At 47.5% G+C, this 18451-nt stretch overlaps 2 protein-coding genes across 2 annotated transcripts in view; one reads left to right on the top strand and one right to left on the bottom strand.

Moving 5' to 3' along the window:
• The window catches only part of UBXN8 (UBX domain protein 8), a 51695-nt gene extending 34057 nt beyond the window's left edge, over positions 1–17638 (bottom strand). Inside the window, exon 1 of the mRNA XM_002709537.5 lies at positions 17469–17638. The gene's annotated coding sequence lies outside the window, so the exon portion shown is untranslated. The remainder of the gene's footprint in view (positions 1–17468) is intronic.
• Positions 17639–17725: 87 nt separating this feature from the next.
• The window catches only part of GSR (glutathione-disulfide reductase), a 45639-nt gene continuing 44913 nt past the window's right edge, over positions 17726–18451 (top strand). The window contains exon 1 of the mRNA XM_008252335.4: positions 17726–18094. Coding sequence (XP_008250557.3) covers positions 17804–18094 — 291 coding nt within the window. The 5' untranslated portion in view covers positions 17726–17803. The remainder of the gene's footprint in view (positions 18095–18451) is intronic.

Raw genomic sequence — 18451 nt, 5'->3', positions numbered from 1 at the left:
TGTGATGGACGTCAGGTTTCTATACAGACATCAGTGGGAACCTGTGACTGAGTCAAGCCCTCAGCGCGGCTCTGTAGCACGCTGTGCGTACCCCTCTCACAGCACCTGGGCAGTGTGCTCATATTACATTTACCTGTTTACAGGGTAAACAGTAAGCTGAGTTTTCCAGTAAGCTGAGTTTCCTGAGCACAAATCCAAACTTACACACAACTGAATCTCCGTGAGTTCTACAATTCCAGACAAATGGGTGAGCTCACAACTCCCATTGATGTCTGTGTAGATACCTGACGTCCTGGAGGATAAAATAGAGGATCCCAACTACTCTAGATTTGCTTTGAGTGTTGATACATAGGAAAGGTACCCTTTCGTGACCTTTGTGGATTGTGAACTCTGTTAACTGCAATTGTCAGGTGCCACAAAAGACCACCGGAACATCCTGTTCATTAAGTAAAGCCGATTTTCTTACTGCGTTAAAGGAGAATACTAGAGTAGATGTCAAGGGTAATTTTTATAAGGTTCTGTAGTCTGGGTTGGACTGTTTTAAATTTTTTTTTCATTATGACTGGACAGAGTTTCTGGTACAACAGTTTGGGACTTATACATTAAACAAGATGAGGGAATTGAAGGCAGATTTTTTTTTTAACCTAGAAACCTTTTATTTAAAATATATAAATTTCGCCGGCGGCGTGGCTCACTTCACTTAGTTAATCCTCTGCCTGCGGCACCGGCATCCCATATGGGAGCTGGATTCTAGTCCAGTTGCTCCTCTACCAGGCCAGCTCTCTGCTGTGGCCCGGGAGGGCAGTGGAGGATGGCCCAAGTGCTTGGGCCCCTTCACCCACATGGGAGACCAGGAGAAAGCACCTGGCTCCTGGCTTTGGATTGGCGTAGCTCTGGTCATGGCGGCCATTTGTGGGGTGAACCAAGGGAAGGAAGACCTCTCTCTGGTCTCTCTCTCTCACTATCTGTAAAAAAAATTAATTAAAAAAATAAAGTACACAAATTTCATACATTTCATATATACAGATTTAGGAACATAGTTATTCTTCCCACTTTACCCTCCTGCATGGACTCCCATCCTTCTTCCTCTTCCCTCTCCTTTTCCCATTCTTATTTTTCACAAAGATCTATTTTCAATTAACACATACGATTAACCCTACACTAAATAAAGAGTTCAATAAATAGTTAAAAAAGAACACAAAACACTGTTCCTCAGGCCCACGCCCCGCCTCACTAGGCTAATCCTCCACCTTGCGGCGCCAGCACACCGGGTTCTAGTCCCGGTTGGGGCGCCGGATTCTGTCCTGGTTGCCCCTCTTCCAGGCCAGCTCTCTGCTGTGGCCAGGGAGTGCAGTGGAGGATGGCCCAAGTCCTTGGGCCCTGCACCCCATGGGAGACCAGGAGAAGCACCTGGCTCCTGCCTTCGGATCAGCGCGGTGCACCAGCTGCAGCGCGCCAGCCGCAGCGCGCCAGCCATGGCAGCCATTGGAGGGTGAACCAATGGCAAAGGAAGACCTTTCTCTGTCTCTCTCTCTCACTATCCACTCTGCCTGTCAAAATAAATAAACAAACAAACAAACACTGTTCCTCAACAGTTGAGACAAGGGCTGATCAAAATCATTGCATCGCAAAGTGTCAATTTCACAATAGATTTCCCTTTAGGTACTCTATTAGTTACCACAGATCAGGGAGAATTTATGCTATTAGTCTTTTTGGGCTTGAAGGCAGATTTGGCTGTTCATAGAAGGAAGGAGATTTGCCCAACTGATCAGTGCAAATTCTGAATGCGTGAGAAGCAGACATGTAGCCAGATAAGAAACTCTTTATTTGGATAAACAGATTTTAGGAAGCTTCTAAACCTGACAATGAAGTTATGTGTTGATTCACAGCCTATCTTCATGGGAAAGAATTTTTTGGAATAGTAAAATCCTATTGATTGAAAAGATTTAGTTCTTGGTGGTGATAATTAAGCTATGGGTTGTAGGATTCTCTGTTTTCTCAATCAAATCTTTTGAACACCTCCTGAGTATGAGATGTGAGATTTTTAAATCTAGATAGTTTATTTTAAACCATTCTCTCTTTTTTTAAGATTTATTTATTTATTTGAAAGGCACAGTTACAGAGAGAGAGAGTGTGAGAGAGAGAGTGAGAGAGAGAGAGAGTCTTTTCATCCGCTGTTTCACTCCCAAAATGGCTGCAATTGCTGTAACTGGGAGGACCCGAAGCCAGGAGCCAGGAGCTTCCTCCGGGTCTCCTACACGGGTACAGAAGGACTTGGGCCACCTTCTGCTGCTTTCGCAGGCCTTAGCAGAAAGCTGGATCAGAAGTGGAGCAGGCAAGAGCTGGTACCCATATGGGATGCCTCCACAGCAAGGGGTGGCTTTACCTACTACAACACAGCACCAGCCCCTTAAAGCATTCTCTTAACACAAACATGTTTTTATTACTTAACAAGTGATGCAACCTGCTTTATGTATAAAAGGGTAGGGTTCCCTTTTATGTTAAGTATTTATTTGAGGGGCCAGCGCTGTGCCACAGCTGGTTAAAGCCCCAGCCTACAGCGCTAACATCCCTTATGGGCACCGGTTCTAGTCCCAGCTGCTCCTCTTCTGATCCAGCTCTCTGCTATGGCCTGGGATAGCAGTGGAAAATAACCCAAGTCCTTGAGCCCCTGCACCCACGTGGGAGACCCAGAAGAAGCTCCTGGCTCCTGGCTTTGGATTGGTGCAGCTCCAGCCATTGTGGCCATCTGGGAAGTGAACCAGCGGATGGAAGACTTCTCTCTGTTTCTATCTCTGTAACTCCGTCTTTCAAATAAATAAAACAAATCTTAAAAAAAAAAAAAGTACTTGTTTGAGAGGCAGAGATAGAATGATAGGATGAGAATTCTTCCAATCCACTGATCCCTCTCCAAATGCCCATAACAGCTGGGTCAAGCCAAAGCTGGGAGCCAGAAATGCAATCCAGGTCTTTCCCGTGGGTGACAGGGACCCAATTATTTGAGCTGTAAGAACTGCTTTCCAGAATCTGCATAATCAGGGAGCTGGGATTGAGAGTGGAGCCGGGACTTTAACCCAGGCACTCTGATATGGGATGTGGCCACAAACACTGCCTTATGCTACCTTTTTATAGCTATAGGAACCTTCCTTTCTGTCCCTCACCACCAACCTCCAGGCAGCCACTTATCTGTTCTCCACCTCTCTTCCCCTCCAATTTTATTGAGGTATAATTGAAAAAATCCATCTTTTTAATTTTGTCATTTCAAGACTCTTCATAAGTGGAATCGTACAGCAAACAATTGTTTAGGTTTGAATTTTTCACTTGGCATAAAAGTTCTTGTGTAATCAACATTCATTCCTTTTTATTGCTGAATGGCATCCTTGTAATGATTAACCATTCACCTGTGAAGGACATGTGGGCTGTTTTCAGTACAAGCTATCACAAAATAAAGCTGCTATGAATATTTGTGCACAAGTTTTTCTTTGAATATAGGCTTTCATTTCTTTAGAATAAATGCCCAAGAATGAATTTTTTGTATCACAGTAAGCAGGTGTTTAGTTTTGTAAGAAATTGTGATACTTCTTCAAAGTAGCTATACCATCTCACATTTCCACCAGCAACATAGGAATGATCTGGTCTCTGTATCCTTGCTATCATTTGGCGTTGTCACTATATTTTATTTTAACCATTCTGGTGAGTGTTTTAACTTGTGTTTTCCTGGTGACTAATGATAGTGAGGTCTTGTTTATGTGTTTTTCAGTCATTCATTTACCTTCCTTTTTGAAATGTCTTCTCAAATCTTTCTAATTGTGTTCTTTTTCTTTCACATTGAGCTGTAGGAGTCCTTTAACAGCCTAGCTAACTGTCAGACATATGTTTTGTGAATGTTTATCCGAGTCTCTGGCTTACCTGTTTATTTTCTTGATGACTTTTTGCTGAACTGAGGTTTTGCATTTTGTTGCAGACAAATATATATTCTCTCTAAAAAACCTTTGCCTATCATGAGGTTAAGAAAAAAATCTCTGCCATTTTCTTTCCAAAAGGTTTATGTCCAGCTTTTACATTTAAGTTTATAAAAATAATTTATTTTTGTAGTTTTTTCCCTCCCTGTAAATATTGTAAGATGGCTACTTTTTAAAAATTGAGATTTAAAAATCTCTGCTATTTTCTTTCCAAAAGGTTTATGTCCAGCTTTTACATTTAAGTTTATAAAAATAATTTATTTTTGTAGTTTTTTCCCTCCCCGTAAATATTGTAAGATGGCTACTTTTTAAAAATTGTTTGGGGGAAAGACAGGGAGGAAGAGAGAGGAAGCACAGACCTCCATCTGTTGGTTCACTTCCCCAAATGCCTACAATGATTGGGATGGGAGAAAGGAAATTGCAACTCATTCTGGGTCTCCCACATGAGTGGCAGAGTCCCAAGTACTTGAGCCATCACCTATTGTCTCCAGGCGCATGCATTAGCAGGAAGCTGGAATCAGAATCCATGCCAAGACTTGAACCCTGGTCCTTTAATATGGGATGTGGGCATCCCAAGTGGCAGTGCATTGATGCACCCAATGCCCACCCCCTATAAGAATTTTAACCAGATGTATGCAACTTTGTGATCTGGTAGGAAAGTTTTGTGAATTTATGGATTAATATTTTCATGTCCTCTAATAATTTTTATTTACATATCAATGTTCTTTGGCTTCCTATCCTTACCCAGTGCTCTATTCTACATATAAATTAAGTATATGACCAAGAATATAAACTATTCACAACTGTAAACTGATCAAAGACGTCACAGAGGTTTCATTGTTCATCAATCCCAGTGACTTTTTCTTTCTCTAACCTCACAGCACTCACTGCATTTTCCATTTATTGTAATTTTCATAATCTCACATTGTTATTTGGTTAGTGTATTAGATATTTTAAATTCTCTTTAGAAGGAGTAAACACATACTACAGGAGACTGTTACAATAATATATACAGCATAGTATATAAATGCATGGCACATACATTTTTATGGAATTCTTTGTATATGGACTTGTTGTCCAGAGTTTCTGATTTAGGAGCTATTAGTCAAAGCTGTACAGGTAAATTAGATAAGCCACATGTGGATGACAGTAAGGAGAAAAGGGAGAGACAATTTCATCAAGGCATGATATGTTTGGGGGAACCAAAGTTACAGTCTTAGAGACTTGATTCATCTAATCAATACTAAATACAATGCACCTACCATGTGTCAGGTGTTGTCACTGATGCAAGAGATATAGCCACACATGAGGTAAGATTCCTGCTCAGTGGCCGGCGCCGCAGCTCACTAGGCTAATCCTCCACCTTGCGGCGCCAGCACACCGGGTTCTAGTCCCGGTCGGGGCGCCGGATTCTGTCCCGGTTGCCCCTCTTCCAGGTCAGCTCTCTGCTGTGGCCAGGGAGTGCAGTGGAGGATGGCCAAGTGCTTGGGCCCTGCACCTCATGGGAGACCAGGAGAAGCACCTGGCTCCTGCCATCGGATCAGCGCAGTGCGCCGGCCACAGCGCGCTGGCCGTGGCGGCCATTGGAGGGTGAACCAACGGCAAAGGAAGACCTTTCTCTCTGTCTCTCTCTCTCACTGTCCACTCTGCCTGTCAAAAAAAGAAAAAAAAAAAGATTCCTGCTCAGTATGGAATTTGTACTCTAGTATGTAGTGGTGATTTTTATGTCAGCTTGGGAGTGTTTTGGAAGAGCTTTACATTTAAATCAGTAAAAGTTTTTTAAAATTGTATGTATTTGAGAGAGAGACTCCATCTGCTGGTTCACCCCCCAAATGCCCACAATGGGGGGCTGTGCCAAAGCCAGGAACCAGAAACTCCATCTAGGTCTCACACAGGGGCAGCTGAGACCCAATTACTTGAGCCATCACCACTGCCTTCTATGGTGTGCATTAGCATGAAGCTGGAATTGGGATCAGAGCTGAGGCTTGAACCCAGGCACTTCAATATGGGATACAGGCATCCCATATACATCTTAACTTCTATGCCAAATATTCACCCCTAAATCACTGAACTTTGAGTAAGCAGATTGCTGTCCATAATGCAGGCGGTTCTCACCAAACCAACTGAGGGCCTGAACAGAATGAAAAGATCAGCCTCCTAGAACAAGAGTGAATTCTCCAACAGACCACCTTTGGACGGGATCTGCACCATCAGCTCTCCTGGCTCTTCAGCCTACTGACCCACACTACAGATTTCAGACTTGTCATTCTCCGTGGTTTGCAGGAGCCAATCACTTAAAATAAATCTCTCACGACATTCTCTCTCTCTCAACCTTGAGTAAGAGGGAGACCGAGAAGGAAACCAACATAATATTTTCAGGAAATGACACAAGCTATGAAGACATTATGGTTATGTAATAGATAATGTAGACAGACAGGGACATTTGAGGTTATTTTAGGTATTCCTTCCATTGGTTCACCCCCCCAAATGGCTTCTATAGCTCCAAAGTCAGGATCCAGGTGCTTCTCCCTGGTCTCCCATGTGGGTGCAGGGCCCAAGCACTTAGGCCATCCTCCACTGCCTTCCCGGGTCACAGCAGAGAGCTGGACCGGAAGAGGAGCAACCGGGACAAAATCCAGCCCCCGACCGGGACTAGAACCCAGGGTACTGGCACCACAGCTGGAGGATTAGCCTAGTGAGCTGCGGTGCCGGCCAGATCAGTGGTTCTTAAAATAGTGTCCTAACTATGGATGAAGCCAACCTCCTTACCCCTAATGCCTTTGATGTTCACTTTATTGGGCCCACATATCTATGTCATCCTTAGCTTGCAGTTCCTCTGCAAAGATAAACCCATTAAATTAGAGGAGTGACACAAGCACAAGAGACCCGGCCTTGCAGTTAACATCTCAATGGTAGCCTCTATTCTGAGAACTTTTACAGGAACTCATGGCCCTGATCAAAGAAATTCTTTTTAAAAATGTATTTATTTATTTGAAAGGCAGAGTTATAGAGAGGCAGAGGGAGAGAGGTCTTCCCATCTGCTGGTTCACTCCCCAAGTGGCTGCAATGGATGGAGCTGGGCCTATCTGAAGCCAGGAGACAGGAGCCTCTTCTGGGTCTCCCACACGGGTGCAGGAGCCCAAGCACTTGGGCCATCTTCTGCTGCTTTCCCAGGCACATTAGCAGGGAGCTGGATTGGAAGAGGAGCAGCTAGGAATCGAACCAGTGCCCATATGAAATGCCAGCATTGCAGGAGGTGGCTTTACCTGCTATGCCACAGCACTGGCTCCTGATCAATAAATTAATATCCAGTACCTTCAACCCCACACAGATGGGGCTCACCTTTGCCATTCCAAAGGAAGCATGCTGGCCCAGTCACTGACCAATCAGAGAGAGAGAGAGATCTTCCATCTGCTGGTTCACTCCGCAAATGGCTGCAACAGCCAGAGCTGGGCTAATCCAAAGCCAGGACCTGGAGCTTCTAATGGCTTTCCCATGTGGGTGCAGGGGCCCAAGGACTTGGGCTATCTTCTACTGCTTTCCCAGGCCATAGCAGAGAGCTAGATTGGAAGTGGGGCAGCTGGGTCTTGAACTGACACTCAGATACGGGATACCAATGGTGTAAGTGGCGGGTCAAACTGCTGTGCCACAACACTGGCCCCTTACCCAATTTATTTTTAACAATTATACTTAGGTTACTTAAGAAACTAAAATATTAAACAAACATGGTTGTCTTTTTTTTTTCTTTTTTTGACAGGCAGGGTGGACAGTGAGAGAGAGAGACAGAGAGAAAGGTCTTCCTTTTGCCGTTGGTTCACCCTCCAATGGCCGCCGCGGCCGGCGCACTGCGGCCAGTGCACCGCGCTGATCCGAAGGCAGGAGCCAGGTGCTTCTCCTGGTCTCCCATGGGGTGCAGGGCCCAAGCACCTGGGCCATCCTCCACTGCACTTCCTGACCACAGCAGAGAGCTGGCCTGGAAGAGGGGCAACCGGGACAGAATCCGGCGCCCCGACCGGGACTAGAACCCGGTGTGCGGGCGCCGCAAGGCGGAGGATTAGCCAAGTGAGCTGTGGCACCAGCAACATGGTTGTCTTCTTGTCAAAGACAAACTCTGAAAACTAAATTGTACCTTATTCATATACACAGGAAACAATGAACATTGTACCATATCTTCACCTGAGTTATTTGTTAGGCCAAAGTTATAATTTCATGATTTAAAAGTATCTAAACAAAATAAGTATCACTTTTGCTTGGCCAGCACATTCAGGTTCAAAATATGTTAACAATTCTGATAACCTCATTACTTTGTTCTTTTTTTAAAAGATTTATTTATTTATTTGAAAGGCAGAGTTACACAGAGGCAGAGGCAGAGAGGTCTTCCAACTGCTGGTTCACTTCCCAGATGGCTAAAACGGCCAGAGCTATGCTTATTGAAGCCAGGAGCCAGGAGCATCTTCTGGGTCTCCCATGCAGGTGCAGGGGCCCAAGGACTTGGACCATTATCCACTGCTTTCCCAGGCCACAGCAGAGAGCTGGATCAGAAGAGGAGCAGCCAGGACTGGAACTAGAGCCCTTATGGGATGCCAGCACTGCAGGCGGCGGCTTTACCTGCTAAGCCACAGCGCTGGTCCCCCATTACTTTGTTCTTACCAACAACTTTAGAACAACCTATTAACCAGAGATTTACTTGTCACATAAGCTAAAAGACATTTGGGTTAATTTCAGTTTAATTTATGCAGAGTACTCATTTTCTGTATGCCAATTGGAAATAAATAATAGGGAACATTTACCATATAGACACGACAAGTAACAGACAAATGCGAAACACACATAACAGTTCTCTACAAAAATCACAACCGCAATGTGAACAGCACAAATAAGAAGACAGATAAAAACACCAGGGTGCACCAGGGTGGACGGCAGGCTTCTACCTCGGTTTCTTGGGAGCACCTCTTCAATCAAGGTCAGCCCTGCCTCTGTTGGAGGCCTGTTTCCCCTCGTCAGGGCCCAAAAGGCCAGCTTTCCCAAATCCACAAAGGGCGGCTACTCCAGAACACACGAGCCGCTAGCCAACGTCTATAAAAGGGGCAGGCACTGTGCACAGCAGGTTAAGCTACCACCTGTGATGCCCGCATCCCACATGGACACCAGTTTTGAAACCGTATTGCTTATCAATATTTCTGCCATGAATAAGCTGTGTGGGTTCTTGCCACAGATTCAGAGAAGTCTGAATACTGGCTCAAATAGACCAGGCAGCATGGTAAGCTTTTTAAGTTTTTTATTTAGTGAGAGAAATGTATAGAGGAGTGAAGGCTCTATCTAATGGAGAAAGAGAAGTCTAGAGTCGAAGTTGGGATCCACACCGAGCAGAGAGCAGGCCAGGAGCCACGTGCAGCGAGCGTTTGGTTATGAACAGCCTCAAGTAGCTTAGCACAAGTAGCGAAATGAAGGCAGAGAGAGCGGGCAGCCCAAAGGCTTGATGCAACACAGGCAACAAAGGGCAATAAGGGCGAAAAAGGAAAAAAGAGCCAGGCCCACTGTGTTCCAGGCTTTTTATCCACTTGCAAAGGGGCGTGGTTATGTAGCCTGATTGGCAGGTGGACACAGATGAGATCCCGCAGCGGGGCGTGCTGAAGGTGTGGTCGTCCAGCTCACAAATCTAATCAATCGTAGCCTCTCTACCTGCCTACATCAGTTCGTGTCCCAGCTGCTTCACGTCCAGCTTCCTGCTAATGCACCTTGGAGGGCAGCAGAGGATGGCCAAGTGCTTGGGTGCCTGTCACTCACCTGGGGGACCTGGATAGAGCCGCAGGCTATTGGCTTCGGCTTGGCCCACCCCTGGCTGTTGCAGCCATTTTGGGAGTGAGCTAGCAAATTGGTTTCTCTGTTTCTCCCTCTCTGTAACTCTATCTTTCAAACAAATAAAAAAAAATCTTTAAAAAAAAAAAATGAAAAGAACCTGTGGCCAGAGCTATGGCACAGCTGGTTAAGCTGCTGCCTGAGATGCCTGCACCCCAGATGGGCCCCGGTTTGAGTCTTGGCTGCTCCACTTCTGATCCAGCTCCCTGCTAATGGCCTGGGCAAGTAGCAGAAGATGGCCCAAGTCCTTGGGCCCCTGCACACCATGCGGGAGACCTGAGTGAAGCTCCTGGCTCTTGGCTTCAGCCTGTTCCAGTCCTGGCTGATGTGGCCATTTCAGGTGTGCAGCAGTGGATGGAATATCTCTCTCTCTGTCTTGCCCTCTCTGTCTGTAACTCTACCTTCAAACAAATAAATAAATCTTTAAAAAAAAATCTATGAAAAGGCCTACCAGAGAGGCAGGAAGGAAATAAACTTGCTTTTGAGGTCACTCACCCAGAACCAAGTTACTAAAACCAGTTTGTCAAGTTGCAAAGCAATTTCTTAAAGGTAGGATTCTCTTTTCAGCTGCAAAATGGAAGGTCCAAATTAGCACACCTCACACCGTCATGCATAGATTGCTACCAAAGAACAAAGACAGCTCCAAATTCCAGGCCAAATTTAAGCCTAGTTTTCTCCACCCAAGAAGTGCTTTAGGCCAACAACACCCATTCAGCAGCCAGCAAGTAGGAGGCTGACTCTGAATTTAAAAGCACCCAAGGAGCCACAGGACAGCTCCCCAGGGTGCCTTCTGGCCAGGGGTCAGTGCACTAAGGGCAAGACATCTTCTAGGACTGTGGTTCCTTTGTGGTCCGTGCTGCCTGCAGTGTGGGATCCCACAGGGGCACCGGTTCAAGTCCCAGCTGCTCCACTTCCAATCCAGCTCTCTTGCTATGGCCTAGGAAGGCAGTGGAAGATGGCCCAAGTCCTTAGGCCCCTGTGGCGACATGGGAGACCCGGAAGAAGCTCCTGGCTGCTGGCTTCAGATCAGCGCAGCTCCAGCCTTTCCACTTATTTGGGGAGTGAACCAGCAGATGGAAGACCTCTCTTTCTCTCTCTGCTTCTGCCTCTCTGCAACTCTGCCTTTCAAATAAATAAATAAATCTTAAAAAAAAAAAAAAAAAAAAAAAAAAAACTTGGGTAAGTGTAGAAGACTATTGTTTATTTTCCAGCCACTTTCTGAACTGCAGCTTCTTCTGTACGTAATTTCTGTTTAATTGGTGACTTTTCCTCATCTCCCTAGACTTGCAGTGATGGGGAAAATCTGGCCCATGGGATGGATAAGGCTGGTGAAATCATTGGTCTGGCCCTGCCAAAGCAACTGTAGGTGGGACTCAAAATCCAATGAAACTACGGCAGGCTAATTTTTTTAAGTTGATAATTTTATATAGCCTGTGGGTGGCAGGGGCCCAAACACTTGGGCCATCTTATGCTGCCTTCTCAGGCACATTAGCAAGGAGCTAGGTCAGAAGTGGAGCAGCTGGGACTTGAACCAATGCTCATAAAAGATGTTGGCTTCACAGGCAGCGGCTCAAGCCACTGTGCTACAACAACATCAGCTCCAGATGGAATACCTTTGTGAAAATCTGCTGTGCTTTTTTTTTTTTTTTTTTTTTAATTTGACAGGTTAGACAGTAAGAGAGAGAGAGACAGAGAGAAAGATCTTCCTTTCATTGGTTCACCCCCCAAATGGCCGCTACGGCCGGAGCTACACCGATCCGAAGCCAGGAGCCAGGTGCTTCCTCCCGGTCTCCCATGCGGGTGCAGGGCTCAAGGACTTGGGCCATCCTCCACTGCCCTCCCGGGCCACAGCAGAGAGCTGGACTGGAAGAGGAGCAACCGGGACTAGAACCTGGCGCCCATATGGGATGCAGGCGCCACAGGCAGAGGATTAACCAAGTGAGCCACTGCGCTGGCCCTGTTATGCTTGTTAATTGCTGCATCAAATCTCCTTCCCAATTGCTAAACTGTTATCAAAATTTTAATCATGGTAATTTTAGTCTTTTGTCATCCACAGTTCTTGTTCTTCCCTGGAAACATGTACAATCAGAAAATATGCTAAAAAAATTTGTAAATACAGATTTCTGACAAAGATCAGTAGACTAATGAAAAATTTCTATAACTCTGTGAAAAAAAAATAACAGATTCATGGAGATTAGATAAGACAAGAATTACACAATAAACTGGTAAAATCTGTGAGTTTCCTTGTATTTTACTTAAAATATTATTAATTAGTTTAAAAAAATTTTTAATGTATTTGAAAGCAGAGCTACAGGGGTTGGGGGTCTCCTGACTTCTTTCTTGACTGAGAGAGAGAGAGAGAGAGAGAGAGAGAGAGAGAGAGAGATATCTTCCATCAGCTGCTTCTCTCCTCAAATGGCCCCAACGGCCAGGGCTGGGCCAGACCAAAACCAGGAGTCTCCCATACAAGTGCAGGGGCCCAAGCACTTGGGCCACATTTTGCTGCCTTCCCAGGCATATTAGCAAGGAGCTGGATTGGAAATAGAGCAGCCAGCCTTGAACCGGTGCCCATATAGGATGCCGGCATTGCAGGAGGTGACTTAACCTACTATGCCACAATGCATAAGTATAGTTGTTAATTCTATACTTAAGTGTTCTGTCTTCTAGACTTCAAGAAATTTTTTCTTATGTTTACTAGGGTTTGCAGCATTTCGGTAAAGTATGCTTTTGTGAACAAATATAAAACATTTACCTTATTTTCCTCACAAAATATCAAGTAGTATTTTTGGTGGCTATTTTTGGGGGGTTGGCAATGTGATTAATTGCATGAATTCATATAGAATCTTTTCTCATCATAATAGAATACAATTTGAAAAATTTGGCGTATTGGGCCGGCTCCGTGGCTCACTTGGTTAATCCTCTGCCTGCGGCTCCGGCATCCCATTTGGGCACTGGTTCTAGTCCCAGCTGCTCCTCTTCCAGTTCAGCTCTCTGCTGTGGCCCGGGAGGACAGTGGAGGATGGATCAAGTGCTTGGGGCCCTGCACTGGCATGGGAGACCAAGAAGAAGCACCTGGCTCCTGGCTTCGGATCGGTGTAGCTCCGGCCATAGCGGCCATTTGGGGGGTGAACCAATGGAAGGAAGACCTTTCTCTCTGTCTCTCTTTCTCACTGTCTAATTCTATCTGTCAAATAAATTTTAAAAAATTGGATATCAAAAAATATCCACAGAATGCCTGAATTCGAGGGCTTCCAGCCTTGCAGTGACAAATTGCCAATTCTTGGCAGATCTTAACATTTAATAGATTTGGTACTATACTTAAAAAATAAGTCTATGTTGGTTAGGCTTCCTAACTTTGGGAGCTTTCTAAATCTGAGATGACAACATGGTTAATCAACTTTTCTTGCTGTACTTATGCAAACAGTCAACGATGATATGCCTGCTATTAGTGCATGACTCTGTTCATTGTTTTTTAAGACACAAACCTGGATTACTGTTCTCTTGTTGGTTTTGGACTTTATGCCTGTTGCCTGACAGAATTCTACAGAAGTACAACGCCCAGCAAGATAATGCTAGCCCCGCATTTTGAAATGATGACTTTTGCCCACACAGCTGATAAAGCTAAATTTAACAATGAATTCCAGGAAAAGTTAGCCTAAGAATCCCTCCTTCCAAAACTCCTTTGTTGCTCAAGTGTGGTTAAAAGTTGTGTGTGTGTGTGTGTTTAACAATTAAACCCAACATATCTTTTTTAATTAATTAATTTGAAAGGCAGAATTACAGAGAAAGAAGGAGAAACTGAAAGAGATCTTCCAACCACTTGTTCACTCCCAGATGGTCTTGATGGCCGGAGCTAGGCCAATCTGAAGCCTGAAGCCAGGAGCTCCTTCTGGGTCGCCCACGTGGGTACAGGGGCCCAGAGACTTCAGCCATCCTCTGCTGCTTTCCCAGGCACATCAGCAGAGAGTCAGATGGGAAGTAAGTGGAGTAGCTGAGCCTCAAACTGGTGCCCATACGGGATGTGGCAGCTTACCCCACTGGGCCACAGCGCTGGCCTCATAAAAGGATTTTTGACACTAACCCTTGGTTGTCAGTTATTTCCTCTCCAGTATGGGACAAGATCAGGCCAACAACCACAAATCAATCCTAGCAATAAGGGGCAAATATAATCTAAACACAGGGAGACTGATCAGCAATGTTTTCGAAATAAGATGACAAAGGGGGAATGTAAAAGTTAAGATGGAGTCACTGGTGTCAATCCTAAGCTAAAATACATAAAGCTGAAAGGTTATAAAGAAGGGGTTCTCATCTCAAAAGACTACCAAGGGGCCAGCCCTGTGGTCTAGCAGGTGGGCCCACTGCCTGAGGCTCTGGCAACCCATATGGGCGCCGGTGCAAGTCCTGGCTACTCCACTTGCGATCCAGCTCTCTGCTATGACCTGGAAAAGCAGTAGAAGATGGCCCAGGTGCTTGGGCTCCTGCACCCGCATGGGAGACCCGGAAGAAGCTCCTGGCTCCTGGCTTCAGATTGGCCCAGTTCTAGCCATTGCAGTCATTTGGGGAGTGAACCAGTAGACAGAGGATCTCTCTTCTCTCTCTCTGACTTTTCTTTTTTTAACTCTTTCAAATAAACAAATGAATATTAAATAAAAATAAAATGACTCTACCAGAGCTACAGAGGGCCATAATTTCAAGAGAATGAAGCCTGCTAGATATGACTGGTATCCTCACACCTCACCCCAGGATCTATATAAAGCACCCACACTGGGATTGCCACACTGAGAAAGAGCCCTTTGACTACTGCGCTCCTTTGTACACATGAGGTAAGGATTAAGACCCAGAGTATGGACTCAAAATCTGAGAAAAAGGAAATGCCAGATGGCATATTTTTCAGAGAATCTGGATATTAGCATCCAAGGCTGCCTGCCTTGTCTGAGGATAGTCGTGGCCACTTGTGATGTGTTTGTTGCAAGAGGCAAAGCAGTTCACTTGGGCAGCTTACCTCACCGTATGCAGCCTCTCGGAACAACAGGGAGATCGGGGCCCCTTCCAGCCACCCGGGGAAATCCCACACCGAAACATTTGACAACCTAAATATTACTGTAAAAACCATCAGCTTTAAACCCAGCCACCATGCTTCTGAGCCCCTCTGGAGAACCCACATGTGACTGCTTATGGGTTGTTGAACGCTATATTCCCGCAGGTTGAACCTGACCAATGTCTCCTTGGAGACTCCAGTTCTGAGATATTCTTTGTGGATGGAAACAGTAGGAAAAGAAAAGGCTGAATATGTAGTAGCAACCTTCCAGGAAACTTTGAAAGGAAAAGCATTGCCACCAGGGACCTTGGCCCAAAAGGCTAAAGTCATAACCCTCATCATTGCTTTGTACCTTAGAAGAGGTAGGAGAGTGAGCATTCATACTAAGTATGCTTTTTCTGTATTATGTGCCTAGAGGGTTATTTAGAAGCAAAGAGGATTGTTCTTGTTAAATAATAAAGTTTATGTACTGAGGAAGGCAGTCCTCCAAACCACATGACTGCAACTTCAAACATCCTCACGGTCACCCAAGGGAGGATGTGTGCCCTCTTCACACAGGATGTTTTAATCACTCTGGGAACATCTGTCTAGCTCTCCAAGATATGCCCACCCACATCAGTGCTGTCTGACTCCACACTGAGCCTTAACCAATAGCTCTACACTTGGTTTGAGAATCAAAGTCCCTGGAGACAAACTACTGATCTTTCTGGTTTGCATTCTGGGTGTAGGAATATTAATACGTTGTTGCTTGAAATGATGAAAGACCTGCAAATCATGCAGACACTACCTCAGCCAAACCTCATCACGATGCAGACTCTCCTGAGTTGAACCTAATTTGAAAAGGGTTTTCCCAACTTCCTCTCTTCCAGAGAGGATGAGAGAGAGAGAGAGAGAGAGAGAGAGGGAGAGAGATTGATTTTCCATCTGCTTGTTCACTCCTCAAATAGCTGTAACCACCAGGGCTAGGCCAGGCTGAAAGCCAGGAACAGGCACTTATCCAGGTCTCCCATGTGGGTAGCAAACAAGAGCCCAAGCACTGGGCCATCTGCTGCTGCCTTCCCAGGTGCATCAGCAGGGAGCTGGATTGGAAGCAGAGCATCTGGGACTTGGTGCCTACACGGGATGCCAGCATGGCAGGAACCAGCTCAACCCACTGCGCCACAGTGCCAGGCCCCTCTCCTCCAGTCTTGAAACCTCCTACCATGCTCCATTTCAGCAAGAAGCAGCTAGAATGATCCATATACACCTCAAGATTGAGGAGAGAAAAGGAAAAGAGGGGACTGAAGTGGAGCTTCTTATCCGTAATGCCCCTGATGCTCACTTTATCAGGCCCTAGGTTTCATTCTTCTAAAGATAAACCCATTAAACTACAAAGTGGCAAAAGGGTAAGAGACCCTCCAGTTAACATCTCAATGGTAGTCTCAATTCTGAGAGCTTTTGCAAGAACACCTAGGCCCTGATCAATGAAACCAGTACCCAGTCTACCCCTAGCCCCACACAGGTTGGAGCCCACCTTTGTTATTTCAAAGGCAGCTTGCTGGTCTCTATCACTGACCAAAAGATGGCCACACACACTGGGGACCAACAGAAGGCCCACAGATGAACTGACCACACACCACTCACCCCTAACCTTGAACTCTGAGATTCACCACCTGTACTCCCCTGGGGAGTCTGGGATTTGCACATCATCTGCCTATGTCCTTGCCCTGCACTTGGCAACGAACACTGGGTGTCAGTGGGTCTTGCCAGAAGATCCAGTTTTGAAGTTCTATAGCAACTCCTCCCACCAGTTTCCAGGATGTTCAATAGCAGGGAGCCACGGGCTTCCATTCCCTGCGTTGGGCCTAGCTGTTCTCTGACCTCGACCTTCATTTCTTTGCCTCTAGGCATCTAAGCCTCACCCCTCCAGGTGCTTAGTCATGGTGAGCCTGGTGCTTGGTCATGATGAGGCTGTGCCAGCCTGGGCTAGACACTCATGTCCTTGTGGGCAATGGGCAAGGGATTGAGGCCTGTCAAGACACAAATTCAAGGCACCTAGGCTTTTTTTTGTGTGTAATTGGTAGTTCTAGATATTGCAAAGCTCACATCTTGGGGGATAACAATTCTTTAAAAATTCATTTATTTATTTGAAAGGCAGAGCGACAAGCAGAGAGAAAGATCTTCCAGCTGCTGATTCACTCCCCAAATCCTGGCCAAGGGCAGGGGCTGGGCCAGGCCAGCCTGGAACCAGGAATTCTATCCGGGTGTCCCCCGTGGGCGGCACACGTACCAGCACTTGGGCTATTTTCCCCTGCCTTCCCAGGTGCGTTAGCAGGCTGCAGCTGGGCTTCCAGCCTGGCAATCCGATATGAGAGGCCCCTGTCCCGCGACTGTAACCGGCCCAGGACAACACGTTTGTGTCTCCACCTTTACTCTCTATACTTCTTTGGTGGACCACAAAAATCGTGCTTTTGATTCAACCCATTATGTCAATGCTTCTCACGCTACATGCTTTTATTAGAATCAGCAGAAGGCGGGAAAGTGTCCTTTAAAACGACACTTCCTGGGGGCGCGCCTCCCCCCCCCCCCCCCCCGGTTGGGGCCCAGGAATCAGCACCGCAGGCGCTCACCACACAGCCGTGCAGAAGCACCAACCCCGAAAATAACAGGGTGGGACGAACTTCTCTTCCCAGAGGCCACCACGCGCCTTCGGGGACCTCCGGGTGCCGGCGGCGTCCAGGTGCCCGGGGCGGAGAAAGCACGGGGCCCTGCAGCCGGGGCAGGTGCAGCCGGCCGAGCTGGCGGCAGGCGGACCGGGCAGCGCCCCGCCTCCCGGGGAGCCCCAGCCCCCAGCGCGCGCTCCCCCGCCCCCGCCGCGGGTGCTTAGTCACGGTGAGGCTGCGCCGGCCCGGGGTCCGCGGCCCCCGCCGCCGGGGACCCGCCCCCGGCCGCCACTTCCGCGTGCATGGCCCTGCTGCCCCGGGCCGTGAGCGCGCGCGCGGGACCCGGCCGGCTGTGTGTGGCGCGCGCCGCCTCCCTCCTCCCGCCGCCTTTAAGCGGCCCCGCCGGGGCCCTGCGCGCCCTCAGCCGCGCCATGGCGTGCGCACGGGAGCAGCGCCCGCCGCCGGCCGGCGTGACCGCATACGACTACCTGGTGATCGGGGGCGGCTCGGGCGGGCTGGCGAGCGCCCGGAGGGCGGCCGAGCTCGGCGCCAGGGCCGCCGTGGTGGAGAGCCACAAGCTGGGCGGCACTTGCGTAAGTACCAGGTCCTTCCAGGCTCGCGTCCCGCAGCCCTGCAGGCGCCCGGCCTCTCCGGGGACGGCTGGGGACTTCCCCACCGCGATCCTGCCCAGCTGGGTGGGCGGCCCCCGCGCCGTGCCCTCCGCCTTCCCAGCCGGCCCCTGAGGTCCGAAGGACCCCGAGCAGATGGGACAAGTGTGGGGGGGGGGTGGGGGCCTCTGTGCGGCCCGGCGCAGGTGCGACGTGCACGAAAGCCCTAGCTCGCTAAATGCCCAGCAGCATCCTCGTGGCTCCAGGTAGGAGGAAAGCATTGCATTCCATGCTTGACCTTGTGTAGGTGTATTTGGGAAAGCTGTGTAGGGGCGAGAGTGG

Source organism: Oryctolagus cuniculus, chromosome 2 (genome assembly GCF_964237555.1).
Source record: "Oryctolagus cuniculus chromosome 2, mOryCun1.1, whole genome shotgun sequence".
Taxonomy (NCBI): Eukaryota; Metazoa; Chordata; class Mammalia; order Lagomorpha; family Leporidae; genus Oryctolagus; species Oryctolagus cuniculus.
The sequence above is the reverse complement of the archived record's forward strand: the minus strand, read 5'-3'. Positions and strand labels throughout refer to the sequence as shown.